Below are 20,170 nucleotides of genomic sequence, written 5' to 3'. Positions count from 1 at the left end.
GCGAAACACCCATGAATAACAGCATTTCCAAATGCAATCAGACAACTTCTCCGCCAACAATCAACCTCTGCTTGAACAAACTCTTTCCTCTCAACCACTGCCGATAAGCCTTATACCTCTTCTTGCCACCGTCCTCCTCAAGGACAGTAAGTGGTTCGTCTCTGATCGCACTGTCGACAAACTCCTCGTACCCTTCCCGACTCGTCTCTGCCCTCTCGTCCAGAATTATTCCCGAAGTCTCCACCGGATTCATGTATTTCTCATTCTCGACATCAGTAAACTGCTTGACCGCTCTGTCGGACAGCTGGCCAGAGCGAGAGATGTACTCAACGAATTCGGAGGGCGCTTTGGTGTAGTCGACGAATCCATCAACAACAAGCGGGATCGAGGAAGGGTGTGTAATGTAGAGATGATACTCATTCTCCTCCGCGGGCTTGACGGTGGGATGGATGGAAGATGCCACCAGACTCGTAAATGCCTGAGTCGCCAACTCGGCTTTGGCAAGTCGCTCTTGCTCCTTGACGGTCAGGCCTGTGTCAGTCGTCGATGTGCCGGCTCCTGGAGTAGAGTTGAATGAATGAGAACCCATAGGGAGCTTCGGTACGCGCGGAAACGACACGGCGACGTTATCGAACGAGGTCTCCTTAATGATGCCCGTATATCTGCGGCTGTGATTGGAGCCGTGGATTTGATGCTGAGCGTCAAGCCACGGACCTAGGGTAGATGGCTTTGGCGCTTTGGCAGCTGGCTCCGGCGTTGGCAAGGCCAAACGGGCATCAATGGAAGCGGTGTCTGCCACAGACGTGGCTTCTGACGGAACGACGATCTTAACGCCTTTGCTGCGAGAAGTGGGTTCTTTGTTCGCTGCGTCCTTCTCAGGAGCATTACGGACTGTGAAGGGTGAAAGGTCGTATTTGCCAGACGTCGTTTGTGCGATTGGGATGTAGCGCATATTGGAGTGCATCTTGATCGAAAGAAGTCGGTTGAAAGTCGACAGAGCAAGTGGCCGGTAGTACTCAACCCAGAAATCGTCGAAGAACTGGACTGGTCGATTCTTGAAGTTCTGAGGCCAGATCGATGGTGGAATCGACGGTTCGCGAAGATTGCTTTCTGTGAACCACTGGCGATATGATGCCCGTCTCCTACCCATCATCAGTCTTGGATCAGTGTGATGCAGATAATAATCTGATGACATGTCCCACAGCATAGGTCGCCCACTGGCCACTGTGTATGTCCCAAGAAACAAGTTGTACGCCTCTTGTCTCTGGGAGTCCATGAAGGAGTTGTTCACGTATCGCCGAAGAGATTCGACCATATCTCGAGACTGAGACTGCCACGCATTGATCTTTCGATAGGTGGCCATGGTGTTGACGAGGTGGGAGCCGCCGTACTGTACCGCGATCGTGTCGCCGTGATCATGCCACATGTGAGTAAAAAGACTGATAGCGTCAGAATCGTACTGCATGGATGTGTCTTCGATCACGCCAAGCGCCTGGAGCTGATGCCCGAGCGCTTTCTTTGCAATGACGAACTGGGCTGCATTGGTCCTGTCTAGACAGTAGATGCAGTTCGTGCGCACAACGCCATTTTGAAGCTTCAATCCTGACTCAACGTCGTTGCCATTTCTGAAGAAATTCGTGCGAGGGAGGATATCGTCGGCGATCGAGTCAAGCGTTCCAATGACGTCCTGATCACGACTTTTCTGGGCTCTGCTCATGTCCCAGGCGCGGTACATGATCTTGCGATCCTCAGGCAGGAATTGGTTTAGGTAGTCGATCGCGGTCTTGTACTCGGAAAACAGCTTGGTCTCCCGCGGATTACGCTCTTTCTGCTTGATCAGGTTCAAGCAGTATATCGGCGTGCCATATCGTCCGAACATATCATCGAAATGCAGGGCTGTGGCGCTGAAGAACGGATCCGCCACGCTAAGGTGGATATCTGGCTTCGGTGACACGCTGCTCGGGTCTTGCAGCCAGTGCAACGGAATGCTGCCTCTATGCTGGACATAAGAAGTGTAGTTCGGATTGGCAAACAGACCTTCTCCAGGAGCATGAAACGATGTTGTAAGCATCTCTGAGACAATTTGCTCTGTTTCGACGTCATTGGCAACGTGGCCTTCATCGTTGGCGCCCCTTTTCAGATATCTTGCACCAGCAAAGTAGCGCGAACGTCTCGCTATCAAGGTCACGTAGACAACACGACCCCAGTAGACCGACAGGGCAGCTTGATCAACGTAGCCGTGGATGATTGAGAGGCACCAATTGTATGGATTCTTCATGGCTTTTCGAGCGGGTGAAAGAAGGTGGTCGTTCCACACAAACATGCTATTTTGATCCCAGGCTGCTGGCTCCGACAGGCCATCTTGCAGTGCTTCCCTTTCGCGCATTATGTTGTGCTGCAAAGTCCTTGTACAGTCGTACGAATAGCTAAAGTAGAACGACTTCGTCAGATCAAGATTGTTGAGAATGTTGACGTATCGGGCTTCGTCAATGTGCCTGTCGCTTTTGATCTTCGAGGCGGCGTATGTAGTAAGCGAAATCATTTCGGTCTTTTCGATCGTGTAGATATAATGACCGCCTACCAGCGCAACCTGACTTCGTTTCGTGACATATATCATGTAGTACTGACTAGTGAACTTGATGAAGCCGAGCAAGCCCCAGAAGCTAGCTTTGAGCTTGAGACCTCCAGTCGCTTGATTACCTTCATTCACCGCGTTCATGATTCCATAGGCTTCCTTCTTGCTGTAGACCACATCATCGTCAGTAACGTTGAGCTCACCAGGATCACTTGTTCTGTCGATTTTGAGGATGCGATAGTGATGATCGAGTAGATCAGTGCCCAAGATGTAGTAATTGTTGACAGTCTCGTGTAAGGTGAACTTGTGCATTCTGATCGCGCCTTCATCCACTGCATCGCCGACGAGGGCATCCTTGTTTCTATGCACATCCGACAGAGAGGGACTCGGAGCCCTCTGGAATGATCTGTTGATGTCAAGCTCCTCTTCTTCGTCATAGACGGGTTCGTCTTTTCCATTGACTTGCTGCTCCACGGCGTTGTTGGAAAGCTGAGGGTAAACAGGCGAAGCAGGCCCAGGCTGTGATGCTTGATCTGTGGCCTCCTCTGTGACCGGTGCTAGCACCGCCGTATCGTCTGATGTGTCCGAGCTGAGGTGTAGCCCTTGTGCAGACTTGACTGTGCCGTTGGTTGTGTGATCAAGCCTGGCCGATCTTGAAGGATCGCTTAGCGGCTCGATGCCATCCGCAGCCTCCGAGAATGTTTTGAAGGACTCCATGATACCGATGTCGCATTGTCAGATAACCATTGCTTGTCAAATAGTATCATATATCACCGCCCGTTCCGTCTCAACGACGTAATTGTAAATCGCCACCAGTTGGACATCATTGTTCTTGCAGCCAACCCCAATCAAGCTTCTGACCGAGACAACGCGCCTTCCTGACAGTCCGAAGCTTGGACTGAATCTTTCGAAAATGTGAAGTGCGACCAGGCAAGTATGTAGTACAATGTTTAATGTGTTCATCACTGACCTTGAAATCGAGGTCATTCAGCCCTACGAGATCCGGACGCGGACTAGCCCGCCAAGGCAGCACCGTTCTTTACTACCAGTCGCCTTGCAGCCGCTTTGACCATCCTTTCTCACTGCACAACACCGGGACAATAATGGTCACGATCGTGCTAATGGAGTGAAGACCGAGATCTGCGATCAGTTGACGATGCAAAAACGTGGATAAGTAGAGACCATTAGCCATGATAGGGGTCATGCTGCCTATTCGAGCTATCAGCTCCATCCGACAGGCCCGGTGCAAGCCCCGAAGGTAGGTATATAAAAACCTCGACGCGCGCGCGAGCGACTCGAGCTCAGCGTGGACCGTCCTGAGCGTCGTAATGAATATATCTGAGATCGAAACAACGACGAAAGTCCCACCTGCCACACGGAAGTCACCAGTGGTCCTGCACGCTGGCGACATCGAGGCACTTGAGACGGAGACGTTTTCACATGAACAAGACGCCCACGTCTCATGGAAGACCCTAATTTCCTCGCCGAAGACCAGTACTGAATCACTCACTGTGGGAATCGCGACCTGCCCGCCTAAGAGAGGAAGCCTGCCTCGACACCGCCATGCCCAAGCCGAGTGCTACCACATTATCAGCGGCAAAGGCGTCGTTGTCATCGACGGCGAAGAGCATTCCGTGGGCGCTGGGTCTGTGGTGTACATCCCTGGCCTCGCAGGACACAGTGTCCGGAACGAGCATCCAGTCGAGGAATTGAAGTGGTTCTATGTGTTCAACGCCAATAGCTTTGCCGACATCAAGTACGTTTTCGACAGCTGAGCTGTTCGGAAACCCCTGCCTACCTTTACCGCACCACCAGTCACAGATTCTCGCTTCTCACATAATCTGATCTATAAAAGAAGACATTTTCTCCCAAGCCCAGAATTCAGCCCTCGCTTAAGCTTCCAAGAGGGAACGGTGACACCACCAGGGAATCAGCCGAGGCAAGTAGCACGCCTAGCACAATCGCTTCCTCGGGCTTCACGCGTACATGCTGATTTCCCACATATGCGCTCCTCATCAGAAGTGCCAAATGTGAGACTTACAAAGTGCCGAAGCCGTTGTGCTTCATATACCACACATCCTCTTCAGACTAGTCGCGCGCGCTGCCCGAGACAACACGCTCTCTCGTCTTGAGAACTGCCTGAACCCCGCCGACAACGACTCCAGTCAAGCCCTCCCCCATATCACAGCACACACAGGCTCAGCCATGCCACCCTCAGACCTCCCAGCACCCTTCGCCGACCCTCTCCTCCCACAGCTCCCCCTCCCCTCTCCCTTCACCACCCCCAAACACCTCCGCCTCCGCGCCTTCGTCCGCAGCTACGTTGACACCCACCTCGCCCCACACGCCCAAGAATGGGAGACCGCCGGCCTCGTCCCACCCTCAGTCTACCAAACCCACTGCTCCCACGGCTTCTCGATCGTCCACCCCATCACAAAACCAGAATATGCCGGCGGCGTCACCCTCCCCGCCGGAATCCCCTACGACGAATGGGACGTCTACTGCTCCGTCATCGTCGGCGACGAGTTCTCCCGGCTGGGCTGGTGCGGCGTGACCTGGAGCCTAGGCGGCGGCAACGGGATCGGGTGCCCGCCCATCGCGCGGTTCGGGACTGAAGAGCAGAAAAAGCGGTGGTTACCGGGTGTAGCGCAGGGGAAGATACGGTTCTGCTTGGGGATTACGGAGCCGGAGGGCGGGAGCGATGTTGCGAATATCCAGACGACGGCGGAGCGGAGGAGGAATGAGAAGGGAGAGGAGGTGTATGTGTTGAATGGGGCGAAGAAGTGGATTACGAATGGGCTGTGGGCGGATTACTGCACGACGGCGGTGCGGACGGGTGGGAAGAGTCATGGGGGGATCAGTTTGTTGGTGGTGCCGTTGAATGCGAAGGGGGTGAGGAGGACGAGGATTGAGAATCAGGGCGTGCATGCGAGTGGTGAGTCTTTTTTTTCTATCTGCTGGTGATAGCGGATGTCGTGAACCTGTCAATTTGTCAAGCCCATCAATTCAATGTCCGTGCACCCAATTTGACACATCCTGACTGAACAACAGGGTCCACCCTAATAACCTACGACGACGTCGAGGTCCCAGTGTCCAACCTCCTCGGCCGCGAGAACCAAGGTTTCGCCCTGATAATGTCCAACTTCAACCCCGAGCGCCTCTCCCTCGCGACCGCTGCGCTTCGCCTGTCCCGCGTCTGCGTCGCCGACGCATATGCCTACGCCTGCGACCGTCACACCTTCGGCAAACCCTTGATCGAGCACTCCGCCATCAAGTCCAAATTCGCAGAGATGGGCACCTTGATAGAGCCCGCCCAGGCGTTTTTGGAGCAGTTGTTGGCGATATTGGATTATGCGGCCAAGAATCCGGGTGTGGGGGAGGTGAATGTGGGCGGCATGACGGCTTTGCTCAAGGTGATGACCACGCGGTGTTTGGAGAAGGTATGTCGAGAGGCGCAGCAGATTATGGGTGGTGCTGGATATAGTAAGAGTGGGAGAGGGGCGAGGATAGAGCAGATTAGTCGAGATGTGAGGGTGCATGTGGTAGGTGGCGGGAGTGAGGAGATTATGAGTGATTTGGCGGTGAGGCAGGAGGTGAGAGATGTGGTGTTGCGGGCCAAGGCCCGAGAGAGGGTGTCGAATGAGTCGAAGCTCTGAGGCGTGGCGCTCGGAGAATGTCGTTTCGCCATATCAGCATTCCGATGTGGATGGCATAGGGTGTGCATAAGGAAGCAAGAGTAGTCGTATTGCACAACTTCATCTCACTCGAGGCCAAGCTCCTGCCGCCGACTTTTGATCATTTCCGTAGCAGCCTCCTTTGTTGCTGTGTCTTCATTGTCGAATTGCCATTCAGTGACCATGTCGACGGCAGCCTTGATCCATGAGCCAGCTTTGGCAACACCGAGGGCTGACTTAATTTCGTTGCCTTTGAGGACGAGTTTCTTATCGATACTTGTCGCGTCCTCCAGCTTCTGTTCTTGCAGATATGTCAAGAATCTCTCATATTCGGGAACCTTTCCGTAATCTTCGGCGAAGGTCAAGTCACACAGCAATGAATACAGGACTTGAAATCGCCATGTTTCTTTGCATGCGCGCATGACCATACCTATCGCACCGCGCGTTGCCTTGTCGGTATTCACCAGCGAGACGGCTTCTCGGATCGCAGCTCTGTTCTTGATAGAGTCTTCCAGAAGCTTACTCCAGATGTTCGTAGCTTTGATGCCCTCGCGGGCGGCGGCAACCGCTGCCTTGGCATCCTCACACCACGGCACATATGCAGCAAGGAACCACGCCACTGCTACGTCGTCCTCGACCTTCAAGCTAGAGCAGATGTGGCGGCTCTCCGTAGTGATCCACTGCAGGGCAGCGTAAGTGCGCTGTCTGTGTCCCTGCGCTTGTGTGTGGCCAGGCGTGCTGGCTGGATCTGCGAAGACGGTGTCGTACAGATCGAATGACTCAATCAACTCCAGACCGGCGTATGGATCTGGTCCAGCGAAGATCTTTCCGATCTCAACGCCGACTCGTTCACGACTGATCTTCAGTCGTAGTGCCTCGTGTATTGATTTGTCCTTCATGGCTTCTCCAACGTGCGATTCGATTCTATATCCAAGCCGACAGGCGAACCGAATTAGGCGCAGTACACGTAGCGGATCGTCTTTGAATGTTTGATAGGGAGCCAGAGGTGTTCGAATGATTTTCTGCTCCATGTCATCGAAGCCTGATGGGTGAAATCCTCGACGTCCTGAGTGTCGAGGTTGAAGAACAGTGCATTGACTGTCGCGTCTCGTCGCATGGCATCCTCCTCAGCAGTGCCGAACTCCATCTGCGGATTCCGGCTGTCGTCAGCATAGACCTCTTTGCGAAGATTGACAAAGTCGACGTCAATACCAAACATCTTGGTAGTAATGGTCTCCAGGTGTTTTGACTTGTCCGGATTTGCAGCAATCTTATGCAAGCCTTTCAGGTCGGCCTTGAAGCCCTGCGCCTCGGCTTCTTCCTCATACTGCTTGCCATGCTCAGCCATATACGCTTGGAGAGCCTCGCCAAACTGCATGCCCGTCATAGTGCTGAGTGCCACGTCTATGTCAACCGACGGCACCCCAAGTAGCTTGTCTCGTACCCAGCCACCTGTCCAGCGCATGACCAAGCCATCCATGCCAGCAACGGACTGCATGTTAATGCGACAATCTAGAAGACATCTCCGAAAGAGCTTCTCCTGCGCGGTGAGATGAATGGCTGGGTAACGCATCCTGAATGGCTGTCGTCCTGTCTTGACCTTGTAACTCGGATCCGTTGAATGAGAAGATCTTGTCTGGGTGGTCGGTAACTTATAGCGCAGAGACGGAAGTTGCCACGGTCGTGCGTCTCTTGCAATGAACAAACAACTGCGCGTCAATCTCCCGAGTAGCCGCATATGATTCATTCACTAGGCGATCTGACTCAATGCTCGCATCTTCACGTGGCACCCGTCAAACAGTAATCCCTGGTGAGTAGCGGGCCTTTACAGCCCCATATGCAACAGTAAGTCCCTAAGCGATGAGATTGTTGTATTAACGCGATGTCGATCACTGACTGATAGTGAGAATCTCAAATAATGCAAATGAAGGTCTGCAACGTGTCTTCCCAAACGTCCACGGGTGGAGAGCAAATTTACATGGTGTTTTGGAGATGTACAATACAGGTAACTCTGAAGATCCGCCGCGATTTGATGGTATTGAGGGTCCTTGCATCAACGTCACTACAACATTTTTTGGTTCATGTACGCGGATCCTCTTCATGCAACACCTCGACCGCATTCACGCGTCCGAGAGCATAAAGAGCGCGCCGGGCACCACAAGAGTACATAGGTAGCATGGCACGACCGTTCCTCCGGTGCAATGCGTGCTGGCATACGCTGCTCGATGCTTTTGCATCCTTCGCTGGCATCTCACTTCGTGCTCCGGTGCGGCGAACGTTACCCACCCGGACCTCATATAGAACCTCGATCCCTATAACACGACAGCTACACAACTCCATACGGAGGCATCAAAACACAGAAGCACAACACAGCACACCACCAGACGAGCGAACATCCCCAGAAACCACCGATACCGCTCCCGCACCTGAACCACCTTCGTCCGGCACCAGCGACCCCGTCCCGTGGTACCTGAACCTCCCAGACCCCCTCCCACCACTCCCACCGACCACGTCCCTACTCTCCCCACTCCTCGCCCGCCAAACACTCCCTCCGCTCCCCAACTCTCCTCCGCCAATCCTTTCTCCAATGCTCTCCCACCTCTCAATCGCCATCGGCCTCGACAACCTCTCCGTCCTTGACCTACGCTCCCTCAACCCGCCACCCGCCCTCGGCGCCAACCTGATCATGATCATCGGCACCGCGCGCAGCGTCAAACACCTCAACGTCTCCGCCGATCGGTTTTGTCGGTGGCTGAGGTCAGAGTACAAATTGCGGCCGTATGCGGACGGCTTGCTGGGGCGAAATGAGTTGAAGATTCGGCTGCGGAGGAAGGCAAGACGGATGAGATTGGCTAGGACGGCGGGCAGACTAGATGCGGAAGACTCCCCAGCTGGTGGGGATGGCATCACGACTGGATGGGTCTGCGTGAACGTTGGGGATGTGAGCGATGTGGTCGTGCCAGCAGTAGGCCAGAGCGATGCGGCATCTGAAGCAGCTACGGACCCGGCTAATGACACTGAAGACAGCTTTCGCGAACGCTCAGAAACAGTAGAAGAAGAGGAAGAAGAGTACCAGAATCCCACCGAAGACGAAATCTCCACCACCAAAAACCCAACATCATTCGGCCTGAACACCCTCTCCCCAACCTCCGCTCGCATCGTCGTGCAGATGTTCACCGAAGATAAGCGCGTCGAGATGGACTTGGAGACGCTGTATACGAACCGCGAGTCGAAGATGCAGAAACATGAGGATCGCGCGGACAAGGATATCGCCCGGGAGCAGGCAGAGCGTGGCGTCGGTAGCGATGCAGAGGAGATCGATTGGTTTGAGGACGAGGACGAGCAGGTGGCAGAGAAATTGGCGCGACAACAACAGCAGCAGCCACAAACGTCGAAGGAGAAGCAGCCGAGCTGGAACCCGTTGTTTTCCTGAGGAATATTCAGTGGGGTGAGCCGGGTTGTATAGACCGCAGGTGACTCCTAGTCAAATAAGCTGCAGAGCCGAAACACGAATCAAAGGATAAATGTCCTTGTATAAACAACGTATAGAGATCAAGCCGGAGGGCTACTCGAAGTCCCCACCCAGACGTCCGATTGTCCCAGTCTTCAGTCATACCGTCTCTCATGCTGAAGCTTCGAATCGCGGCTTCTCGTCCGCTGCCGTCCCTGACTAGCCATGGCACACCCCCACGACCTCGAGGCTCGTCCTCTCCTACCGAGGGCAGCTATCTCCTGTACCCATTGTTGACCCACCAATCTTGGTGGGAGCAGATCGCTTGCCTGCAATGCAACTGCACAGTTCCCTTATATGGCCCATCCAGTCTGTGGTCTGCATCGGACGCTCCCATCTTCCGCAGCAGCTAGTTCACAGTAAACGTGGCTCTTCTCTGCTCTGCATGGCAGCAGGAAGGGTGCTGTCGGGATTTGCTGCTCGAAGGCTTCCTGCTCGACGGTCTCAGGACTCTCAGGCCGGGGCGCCCTCTATCTCCTCCCGAGACGATCTGCATATCATAGGGTGGCCTCTGTTGGTGAGCGCATGTTGCTGTCATCTGCCTCTGCTCACTCAATTCCCAAATACGCTTTCCCCCTTTCATACACGAAAAAGCTCGTTGCCGTTAACGGCGCGATCTTCAAATATCCAATACTCAATCCGACGAAGAAGCCCCTCCACCCACGCTCCAAGAACACCCTTTTCACCGTTTCTGCCATCGTCAATCGATGCCCGTCGCCCACGGCACCACCAACTTGCATCCTCCTCCTTATTATCTCCAGCGGATAGGACGCCGTTTGAGACGCCAGGCCTGCTATGGCACCTGATGCGAGTTCTGCGCCGGCGCGCAATTGTGGGCGGCGGTATCTCTTGTCGTCCTGTTGGGTTGGTGTAGTGTTGTCATTCGCGTCGAGCAGACTCGCTTCCTCTGGCCGCAGAAGCGTCTGCTTCGCTATGCTCGGATGCCGAAACAAGTCTCCCACAGTATCATGCACCAAGAAACTAGTGCCCGCGTACTGCAGCATCCCCAGCACACTCGGCACAAACCCTCTGTAGAAGTTCACAATCCCACTCGTCGGTACCGCCTTCTGCACTACACTCTCTGCTGCCGCAATTGCGCCCTCGCTCGCGCTTCGTACTTGAGGTGGATGCTCGTGGTAGATCTGCTTGAATATCCTTCCCAGACTCGCCCTCCCGGCTGAATCAACCTTCGTCTCGAATGCCAGCCTCACCCGTATCACCTCCAACGGGTAAGTCAAGAACACACTCGTCACTCCCGCCGCCGACCCGGCCAGGTATCGTCTCCAGGCCGTCTCATATTCCCGACTCGGTATAAACGTCGCGCGGAACTGTTCGTACGCAACGAACTTAATTCCACTGTAAGGGAAGATGCGAAGCAAAGTAGCGGAGTGCCCTCGGTACAAACCGCGCAGACCCTCGGAGGTGTTGATGTCGGTGATGGCGCGGAAGAGACCTGACCAGTGGCCTGTATATTTTTGAAATTGTGGGTTGGAGGTCTGGAAGAGGATTTTGACGCGGTCGAGGGGCGCGACTACTGTCTTTGCCTGTATTCACATAAATACATTAGTATTTTCCTCGTTCGGTCTGTATTGCATTGGGCAAGTGAGCACATGACGTACCGCACATCCAGCTATCCCTCCCGCGAGCAGAGATCGCAAGCTGTAGTCCAGACTGCGGGTCTTCCGCTGTGAGGAGCGGTTGTGTAGGCCATTGCCTACGCCCTTGACTGCTACCGCGTCGTCTGCGTTGGTGAAGAGCTTCGGTGGAGCTGTGGGCGTGTGGGGATCGGCCTCCTCGAGCAGACGGCTGGGAGCGGACATGAGGTCAGGTAGAAGCTTGACATGGTTCGGCTTGTGTCGGTGGGAGGAGTTCACGTTGGTGGCATTGTTATAATCGGAGAGGAGAGCGGTAGTGGGTGTTGCGTGTGTATACCAGGTATAAGAATATCAGGTCGTGTGGGAAAGAAACAGCAACAGCAAGTCGGTTGACGCAGATCGGAGTTGGGGACCTCGGTGACCCGCGCGCGGATAAGCTAAGCTTGGGGCCTCCGCTGTTCGCACTCCTTCCGACTTTTTCCCTCTTCTTAACAGCGGTGAGGATGCCGGAAGATGTTTCGTGCAATCACATGGCGTACAATACACGGGTGACAACCGTGAATAGCCGTTGTGACTTAGGCGACAGCGACGGTCTGGAAGTGGATAATCTGGTACAGGTCATGACCTTCTATCTCAAGTACCATAGGACCTGTTATGCAGATTGCGATTACTATATCTATTTTGCTGCCAATCATCATGCCACCGACCTCTCATGTATACTGTCTAAAGCAGTATCCGGCCTTTGCTGCCTCCGCGACGTGAAAGTGGTCAGCATATCAGTGCCCATCCATACACTATCTTTCCTCTTCCGACCTTCTGCCTCCCACCAATTCGTGTTGGCCTGACGCTTTGGCTTGTTCCTGTCTTCCTCCTCGAACTCAGGCTCTGAAGGCAGACAACCGCGTCTCCACAGTCGAAGGTTGACGGAAAGGCGAGAGTCTCGGTCGATGCGTCTCCAGGGCCGCTCCTTGAACGAGAACACCACGCCGTTGACACCCGCCTGTAGAGCTAATGATATTGTAGACAGTATGCTCAGCCAGTAGATCGGGTGCTTGACCAGGTTGTCCGAATACATCGTTACGTGACTCGCGAACGGGAACGTCCACATCAGTATGTAGATGATGGGGTAGATGAACAGGAAACGCAACTGTTTCCTAATTGCTGCACGTGTTGCTTTGAGATGGTCGGTCGTTCCATTACTCGCTGGGTCGCCGCTGGCTTTCAAGTTGGCACCAGTGTTGAAAGTAGCGTGCGTGACAACTGTGTCGTTCGTGAAGTTGGTGGGTGTCTCGGACTGTTTTCGCGGGTCTCCAGCCTCCGAAGTGTCCGTCACAGAGCTTTCTGAATTGGTCGGGGACGTCTTTGGGTTGGGAGACGCGGCCGCTGGCGCGGCAGCCGATGCGAAAGGCGATTCCGTGATGAAGGACATTGCCTCCCAAGGCGGTCTTGGCTCCACAGGCTCTTTCGCAGCTTTGATGGAGCTGTATGAATTTCCTCTCAGCATACCAGGCCGACTGAGGCGTGCTCTGGGCGGTGAAGCCACAGGCGGCAATACTGTGACCGTCCGCGGTGATGGTGCTGAATCGACGACAGTAGCTTCTGTTGTTCTTCGTGATGTAAGAGTCGTCGAGTCTCTGGAAGACTCGTTCGCTTGCAAATTTCGGAATCCATGGAACTTGACGTGTACGTAGATGTAGATCGAAGCGTACATCAACAGAATCAGAGTTATGATGATATACCTCGGTATCCAAGACAAGGCCAATCGATACCAGAAGGGCCTTTTCGGCAGGAAACAATATGTACCAGCTGTCGAGTACGCATCTCCTTCTTTGATGAAGGCCAACGATGCAGCGAGTATTGGAGGTGCAAGCCAGACCGGGTACAACCAGTGTCGATATGGGTACAATCCACCTTCGCCAATCCTAGGCCCTGGTTTGAAGATGCACAGAACCGTGTGCAGCGCAATTATAAGTATTGACATGTCAGACATTTCCATGGCCATGAGCAGCAGAAATCCCTGCGCCTGGCAAAAGCTAGACGACGAAGAGACAGGTCCTCCTGAGATCGCAACCACACCAAAGACGAAGTACCAGACGGCTTTGCAGGCATCGCTGAGCACAAGCAATAGTATCAGATGATGCCTGAATAGCCTTCTCATAACCACGAACCACCGCAGCGTCGTGAATGCGATAGCGAGGCTGATGCATGCGCAAGTCAGGCCAACGATCAAGGTGGCTCTGTTCTGCGAAGGCGTGAAGGTTCCAACAGCCGCATTGTTACTGTCTCGAGTCCCGAAGATGTGTGAGACGAGGCCCGAACTGAACTCGGACATGGGCGGTCGAGTGTTATCGACGACTTCGACGAGATGTTCGGGACGGACTCATCCCAAATGCAATGCCGAATAATATGGTATAGCAATCACAACGAATGCAAGATCGTAAAGGATAGCTGTACAAATACGAATCGCAGGACAATGCGAAAGGGAAGGAAGGGATGATACGAACGCTCAAGCAAAACGCTCAGATGGTGGTGTTGACCGTGCGTACGGGAGCTTGCGTACTCTGGTATGTGGATGAGCGTGGCCAAAGTGGCTTACCTGTCCGAGGCGGAGATCCGCAACTTCGAGAGGCATTTCCCACCATGACAATCATCATCTGCAGACGAAAGCGTCGATCAAAGACCCTTTCCGAGTCGCACTGGTGGGTGGCCGAAAAGTTCGATAGGAAGTCACGATGACAGCTGCATGGCTGAATGCAGTTGACGTCTTTGTGCAGTCAGCGGAGTCCACCTGCGCACTGAACGCCAGATCAGCCGCGGCTCCGAACCTTGGCATTCGCGCCGTGGGTGTCAGTGGGGGCGCAAGTACCTGTCAAAGATACCTTAACTTCAAACTGACAACATTGATATTTCCTGATGCGATAGATATCTCAGCCTGCTAAGACTTCGTGTCGCTAGCTACTTGGACGGCGTAGAGACATACATGTTCTGCGTCGGAAGGAATGATCCAGACCGCGTCGATTAGCGATCGACATCGAGGTCATGGCGCGTGCCGATGCAATACCATTGCTTGACGATCAAGCACGACTCCAAATATGTCACCTTAGTTGACACGTCCGCATCAATCCAGGCCGCGCAATGCAGTCATCTTTACTTACGGGCCGATCCAGCCAGGACAGCACCTTATGCGGACGCGGAGCCGAAAGGTGCCAAACGCCAGAAACTCTTAAGCCAGGTTTCGCGTGCTCATCAAGATCGCGACCATGAGCTAGCAAACGAGCTGGTCTCAGCCTTGTCGGCTCTTCGAGAACGGCTCAGTTGCTATGGTTTGCAATGGTGTTTCGCTCGGATCCCACGAGATGAGGGCATGGACGAAAATGCCACTACGGATGCTTCTTACACCGTCAACGTTTTCGCAGTTCCTGTGGTTCTATCATCTTCGGAGAACCGGTTCAGCCAGATCAGCGAGATTCAGGACAGGATCGTTGCGAACTCTTCACGGACATTGACACAGATGCGAGTTGGCTCCGTCCTCTATTTCGTGCCACCACGAGCAACATTTCTATGGACGACAATTGCACGTGGCTCCGCTATAATCCAAGAGTCTAGCATGAGCGTCGACCTTATCGTCCTGGATCCTCCCTGGACAAATCGAAGCGTGAGACGGTCGCTAAAGTACAGGACAGCCGAAGACCAAATCTGCGATCCTTTCGACGAAGCTGTCGGCGTTATAAACGACCATCTTCGTCCGGATGGCTTAGTAGCGATATGGATATCAAACAAGCCTGCGATATACGATCAGGTTATCAATTCAATGCACAGCATTGGTCTCGAACTGCAGTCGAAATGGACATGGCTCAAGATTGCGGCATCTGGGCAACCTGTCCTGCCCATTGACGGAATCTGGCGGAAGCCTTTGAACATCTCCTGGTCTTCGCAGCCACGAAGAAGGTCATAAAGCGCCAGATCATCATTGCTGTGCCTGATGTACACTCACGGAAGCCTGCCTTGAAGTCTTTGCTAGAACCATTGCTCCCAGAAAAGTACGAAGCGTTGGAAATGTTTGCACGCAGTTTGACAGCAGGGTGGTGGTCTTGGGGAGACGAAGTTCTGAAGTTCCAGGACAGTCGCGAGTGGTTTCTTTGATACTGTATGTGGAGCGTTCCTTCCACTTATGCTTAGCAAGAATTTCATGAGGTTTCGAACGATGTATGTGGTGAGTGACAACTTGAATTTGAAAGGGTACTTTCCTCGTTGCCTTGTTTGCAGACTGCCGTCTAATCCCTGGAGTGCGCCTAGACGCCTGTGACGTACTTTCGCGTGTGCCCGGATATAATTCCAGAAATCCTTCAGATATTTCTTCACTATGCCAATCTCAAGACTACATACTACTGCCAACACATCGCATGATTGACTGAATCCATCGCGTAGGGAATCATGGCCGACGTCGATGTTCCGGTGGGCAAGAAGGCCTTCGTGCCTCTGGGTAAGTTGAAAGTGTAGAAGGTTGATCCACTAGCTAAGTACTTTCAGAAAACAATCCCGAGGTGATGACAAACCTAGTTCGAGAATTAGGACTCTCAGAATCGCTACAGTGGCACGATGTCTTCTCACTCACGGAACCATCATTACTTGAATTCCTCCCACGACCAGCAGTGGCACTGCTTTTGGTATTCCCAATCACAGAGACGTATGAGAAGTTCCGGCGAGAAGAGGACGAGAGCAAAGAACAGTACGACGGGTCGGGTCCCCAGGAAGAAGTGGTGTGGTTCCGACAGACCATCCGAAATGCATGTGGCCTGATCGGTCTGCTTCACTCAATCACGAACGGGCCGGCGCGCGATCAGATCATTCCAGGCAGTGATCTCGATAAATTGCTTCAAGCCGCCATCCCACTCAAGCCAACTGAGCGAGCTGATCTACTCTACGAAAGCAAGTCCTTGGAGGGCGCCCACCAGAAAGCAGCACAGAAGGGAGACTCAACAGCGCCAGACGCGGAAGCCAACATAGAACTGCACTTCGTTGCATTCATCAAGTCTCAGAACGGGGATCTGTGGGAACTGGACGGGCGGAGGAAGGGGCCACTGAATCGTGGTAAACTTGGTCCTGAGGATGATGTGCTGAGCGAGAAGGGGCAGGAACTAGGTGTTCAGGCGTTCTTGAAGCGCGAGGAACAGGCTGGCGGTGGTGAGCTGCGGTTCAGTGTGGTAATGCTCGGACCAAGCATGGACTGAGCGGGCTGCATGGGTACACGACTTCACGATGTTCACGGGCCACTGCATGCGCGGACTGTGCGCGGGCGTAGGTAAAGCTTGCAGACTCGTAGCCTGCATGACCAATAGACGCTTGCAACAAGATTGCGATACTCCTGCTCTCGATTCCAGACTGTGGTTGCGTTGCCAGTAGCAGTCAAGATGCAGAAACTAAAGAGCAGAGCGACAAGCATGGCAATCAGAACGATACCGAAATCTTGGCGCAGCGGGTAACCTTGCCCTGGAACTTTTAGCGACTCATAAAATGTTACAATCTTCTGACTCACGACACAGAAAACGATCTTTGAGCCAGATTGGCACCGACGCTCCTTTGCCCGTCATGGCAGACGACACAACACCTACGAAGAGCGCTACACTCGATCCGAGCGCGCCAGTATTCACAATGCCGCCTGAAAAGACAGACTCACAACCTCTCACGAACGGCACGAAGAAGCCCGAACCCTCACAGAACAACGCCGGCGGTCCAGCCACGACTACGAAGGCGTCCGCGCCCGACACAGCGTCAGACGGCAAGCTGACACCGGCACAGCTGAAGAAGAAGAAGGCAGAGGAGAAAGCAGCCCGTCGCGCCGAAAAGGTAGCCGCGAAAGGACCCAGCGACACTGCAGGACCTGCAGGACCAGCACAACCCACCGCACAACCCGCCCCACCAGTATCCAGCAATTCACAGCAGCGACGGCCTTCGGTTGGTTCAAAACAGAACAGCACCGAGCCATCCTCGTCCCAATCCCACCACAGACGTACAGCGTCCTCGACAGGCCGACCCCTCCCCATCCGACAAGCAGCAGCCGCTGCGCCAACAGCCGCCACATTCCAACCACCCAAAGATGAGAAGCGCCTAAACATGGTCTCCCACCTCCGCACCAGCGAAGAACGCCTCACCCTCTCCTCCGCCAACCGCGAAATCCACCCCGCCATCCTCTCCCTCGCCCTACAACTCCGCGACTATGTCATCTGCGGCGCCAACGCACGCTGCATCGCCCTCCTCCTTGCCTTCAAGAAAGTCATCTCCTCCTACACCACTCCGTCGAGAGAAGCGCTCTCCCGGCACTTGTTGACCCACCTGGGCCACCAAATCAGCTACATCAATCACGCCCGCCAGCTCGGTGTCAGTCAGGGCAATGCGATCCGCTGGCTGAAGAAGTTGGTGAGCACGATTGACGTGGGTATTGAAGACCGTGATGCTAGGGAGTTTTTGTGTGGTGCGATCGATCAATATATTCGCGAGAAGATCACGCTGGCGGACGAGGTGATCGCGAGAGATGCGAGTCAGAGGATTGAGGATGGGGATGTGGTGCTCACGTACGGGAAGAGCAGTGTGGTGGAGCGGACGTTGCTGGAGGCGTATTCTAAGAGGGGAAAGCGGTTTAGTGTCATCGTGGCGGACTCACGGCCGATGTTTGAAGGGAAGAACTTGGCACGCTCGCTCATACGAGCGGGGATCAAGGTGTCGTACTGTCTGCTCAGCTCGCTGGGAGACGTTGTGGAGCAAGCAACGAAATGCATGTTGGGCGCGGCGGCGATGTTGGGGAACGGGAGGTTGAGTGCAAGGGCAGGTACGGCGCTGGTGGCGATGATGGTCAAAGAGAGCAGCAGCAACAGCAGCGACGGTGGTATTAGCAGAGGGAAAGTACCGGTCATGGTCCTGGCGGAGTCACACAAATTCACGAGCAAAGTCGCGCTGGACAGCATCATGCTCAATGAGCTGGGTCATCCTGATGCGTTGATCGAGGGCAAGCCGTCGACGAGTGCCACAGCTGTGCCAACCGGTCCTGAGAAGGAGTCGAAGGGTGGGAAGGGCAAAAAGGGAGGAAGCTCGAAAGAGGAACCGGAGGTGGAAGAGAAGGAGAAGCGTGGGCTGGATGACTGGAGGGAGAAGGATGGGTTGTATTTGCTGAATCTGATGTACGATGTCACGCCGGCGGACTATCTGGATGTGGTGATCAGTGAGTTGGGCTCTTTGCCGCCGAGTGCGGTGATGGGTGTTATCAGAGTTGGTGGTGGGGAGGAGTATGTCGAGTCGTCGTGAATAGGCGGGAACCTGTGAGCGAAGCAGGCAGCAGAGTCGACAGCATGGCGTTGATGTGTTCGGTGGGTGCAGGACTGCGGTAGGGGGTTTCGACCGTAGGGACTGCATTGTCAGGAATGAGCATAGCAATAGCATGGCATGGCATGGCTTTCGGAGAAGCCGTTACGACATCGCATTTCGAGGTTCCCAGATAGATATCGAGCCGCAACACAATCACGTTGGCAGGATCAGGGGTGTCTACAATGCCGGTCCTTTTGTCGGCAGAGCATCACACACTCGCGTCCTCGTCACAATTTCTCAATGGGTTCGTTGGATATTGTTTGATTTTTGAGTCTGCTTGCATGAAATCTTGTCCTTCCTTGTCGAAAATCAATTCAGCAGAAGCTCTTGGCCGGTAAGTACGTGCAATGTGATGCAAATCGTTGTTCCATGCCGCCTAGGAAGGCAGTCTTCCGATGCTCAGACTCCGTCGTGCCGTCGTGCTGTCCAGCCGGGACCTTGCCTCCACAGTCACCAGTGCCCATACACGATCCATCAGGTGACAGGTCTGCCTCCGATGCTCTCCTCGCCTTGGTAAGACAGCAGCTCCTTCGCGTCACCGTGCCTCTCACTGCCTCCGTTCCGTTCGCCCTACAAAAAGACATTGATTTACCGGTGCTGCAAGTCAAAATTGTTAGCCTCTGTATCCAAGATCACGCATCCCTCTCAAAAGCGTGTAGGGCTGGTTGCTCTTCCATCTTGTGCACTCTCTTTGCATCTCTTTCTGCAATTTCACGTCCCCTCCCAAATTTCTCTGTCCCCCGATGCCCCCTCTTCTCCCAAGAATTGCGAACGATAAGTCGAAAAACTTACCTTGATGAATCCAATATCCTGGCTCTTCTCCCGGAAGCACTGACGGCAGATGTTGAGGCCATACTTGCGAATCAGGCCAGCCTTGTGTGTGCAGACACGGCAGCCGCGAGCGCCCTTGCCGAAGGTGCGTGGACGCGAGTACCAGACGGAATCGTGCGACATGTTTGCGGGTTTGTGGAGGTGTGAGATTCTGTGGTCGGGCTTTGTCAGTGGATCAGCTTGAACGCTGGTGGATAGGAGGTCGTACGAACAGATCTGTACCGCGAGGAGGGCGAGGGAGAGTGCTGTGTCGTCGTCGATGAGGTTGCGACGGTCGAGGTGAGGTTCGCTGCGATTTTGGATGGAGCCGCACTTTCGAGGTCTTGGCAGAATTGGATCAGGAAACATGAACTAGGCCGCTTTCGGGCAAGCACGAATCGAGAAGGTGTGGCGAGGTGAGTTGGAGGAGAGTTGTGGCTGAGTGACAAACAACGTGAGCAGTGTCCCGTTGAGCAGCTTGCACAACCACACTTCACTAGTCGACCATACCCTCGTTCCGACGTGTCATTGATATCTCGAATTTTGCTTACAGGGAGGACTCTGCATTGCAGATCTATTGCTCAGATCAACCACCATCGTTGCATACAGCAAACATAAACTCTCGAACCTACCTGACATCGACCTC

The 20,170-nt window shown here is 54.0% G+C and overlaps 10 protein-coding genes across 10 annotated transcripts; 5 read left to right on the top strand and 5 right to left on the bottom strand.

Annotated features, from left to right (window-relative positions):
* Positions 1 to 37: 37 nt before the first annotated feature.
* AB675_4641 (Polyphosphoinositide phosphatase) lies at positions 38 to 3,292 on the bottom strand (the record flags this gene model as incomplete). The annotated part of the gene is made up of 1 exon (XM_018144795.1): positions 38 to 3,292. One exon carries the CDS (start codon positions 3,290 to 3,292, stop codon positions 38 to 40), a length of 3,255 nt encoding a protein of 1,084 aa, XP_017998937.1.
* Positions 3,293 to 3,903: 611 nt separating this feature from the next.
* On the top strand, positions 3,904 to 4,350 carry AB675_4640 (uncharacterized protein; the record flags this gene model as incomplete). The annotated part of the gene is made up of 1 exon (XM_018144794.1): positions 3,904 to 4,350. The coding sequence occupies one exon, from the start codon at positions 3,904 to 3,906 to the stop codon at positions 4,348 to 4,350; it is 447 nt and encodes a 148-aa protein (XP_017999119.1).
* Positions 4,351 to 4,780: 430 nt separating this feature from the next.
* AB675_4639 (Acyl-CoA dehydrogenase) lies at positions 4,781 to 6,231 on the top strand (the record flags this gene model as incomplete). Its single annotated transcript, XM_018144792.1, has 2 exons — positions 4,781 to 5,510; positions 5,627 to 6,231. 2 exons carry the CDS (start codon positions 4,781 to 4,783, stop codon positions 6,229 to 6,231), a joined length of 1,335 nt encoding a protein of 444 aa, XP_017999111.1.
* A 104-nt stretch (positions 6,232 to 6,335) lies between these two features.
* On the bottom strand, positions 6,336 to 7,148 carry AB675_4638 (uncharacterized protein; the record flags this gene model as incomplete). Its single annotated transcript, XM_018144791.1, has 1 exon — positions 6,336 to 7,148. The coding sequence occupies one exon, from the start codon at positions 7,146 to 7,148 to the stop codon at positions 6,336 to 6,338; it is 813 nt and encodes a 270-aa protein (XP_017998928.1).
* Positions 7,149 to 7,201: 53 nt separating this feature from the next.
* Positions 7,202 to 7,747, bottom strand: AB675_4637 (CCA tRNA nucleotidyltransferase, mitochondrial; the record flags this gene model as incomplete). Its single annotated transcript, XM_018144790.1, has 1 exon — positions 7,202 to 7,747. The coding sequence occupies one exon, from the start codon at positions 7,745 to 7,747 to the stop codon at positions 7,202 to 7,204; it is 546 nt and encodes a 181-aa protein (XP_017998929.1).
* A 678-nt stretch (positions 7,748 to 8,425) lies between these two features.
* On the top strand, positions 8,426 to 9,682 carry AB675_4636 (ATPase synthesis protein 25, mitochondrial; the record flags this gene model as incomplete). The annotated part of the gene is made up of 1 exon (XM_018144789.1): positions 8,426 to 9,682. The coding sequence occupies one exon, from the start codon at positions 8,426 to 8,428 to the stop codon at positions 9,680 to 9,682; it is 1,257 nt and encodes a 418-aa protein (XP_017998894.1).
* Positions 9,683 to 10,308: 626 nt separating this feature from the next.
* On the bottom strand, positions 10,309 to 11,580 carry AB675_4635 (Mitochondrial carrier protein LEU5; the record flags this gene model as incomplete). The annotated part of the gene is made up of 2 exons (XM_018144788.1): positions 10,309 to 11,304; positions 11,380 to 11,580. The coding sequence occupies 2 exons, from the start codon at positions 11,578 to 11,580 to the stop codon at positions 10,309 to 10,311; spliced, it is 1,197 nt and encodes a 398-aa protein (XP_017998995.1).
* A 469-nt stretch (positions 11,581 to 12,049) lies between these two features.
* Positions 12,050 to 13,687, bottom strand: AB675_4634 (G protein-coupled receptor GPR1; the record flags this gene model as incomplete). Its single annotated transcript, XM_018144787.1, has 1 exon — positions 12,050 to 13,687. One exon carries the CDS (start codon positions 13,685 to 13,687, stop codon positions 12,050 to 12,052), a length of 1,638 nt encoding a protein of 545 aa, XP_017998963.1.
* Positions 13,688 to 15,789: 2,102 nt separating this feature from the next.
* AB675_4633 (Ubiquitin carboxyl-terminal hydrolase isozyme L3) lies at positions 15,790 to 16,586 on the top strand (the record flags this gene model as incomplete). Its single annotated transcript, XM_018144786.1, has 2 exons — positions 15,790 to 15,838; positions 15,886 to 16,586. 2 exons carry the CDS (start codon positions 15,790 to 15,792, stop codon positions 16,584 to 16,586), a joined length of 750 nt encoding a protein of 249 aa, XP_017999070.1.
* Positions 16,587 to 16,944: 358 nt separating this feature from the next.
* On the top strand, positions 16,945 to 18,654 carry AB675_4632 (putative translation initiation factor eIF-2B subunit delta; the record flags this gene model as incomplete). The annotated part of the gene is made up of 1 exon (XM_018144785.1): positions 16,945 to 18,654. The coding sequence occupies one exon, from the start codon at positions 16,945 to 16,947 to the stop codon at positions 18,652 to 18,654; it is 1,710 nt and encodes a 569-aa protein (XP_017999031.1).
* Between the last annotated feature and the right edge of the window lie 1,516 nt (positions 18,655 to 20,170).

The sequence above is a fragment of the Cyphellophora attinorum genome (assembly GCF_001299255.1).
Source record: "Cyphellophora attinorum strain CBS 131958 chromosome Unknown Contig16, whole genome shotgun sequence".
Classification (NCBI taxonomy): Eukaryota; Fungi; Ascomycota; class Eurotiomycetes; order Chaetothyriales; family Cyphellophoraceae; genus Cyphellophora; species Cyphellophora attinorum.
Note: the sequence above shows the minus strand (reverse complement) of the source record. Positions and strands in the feature narration are given on the sequence as shown.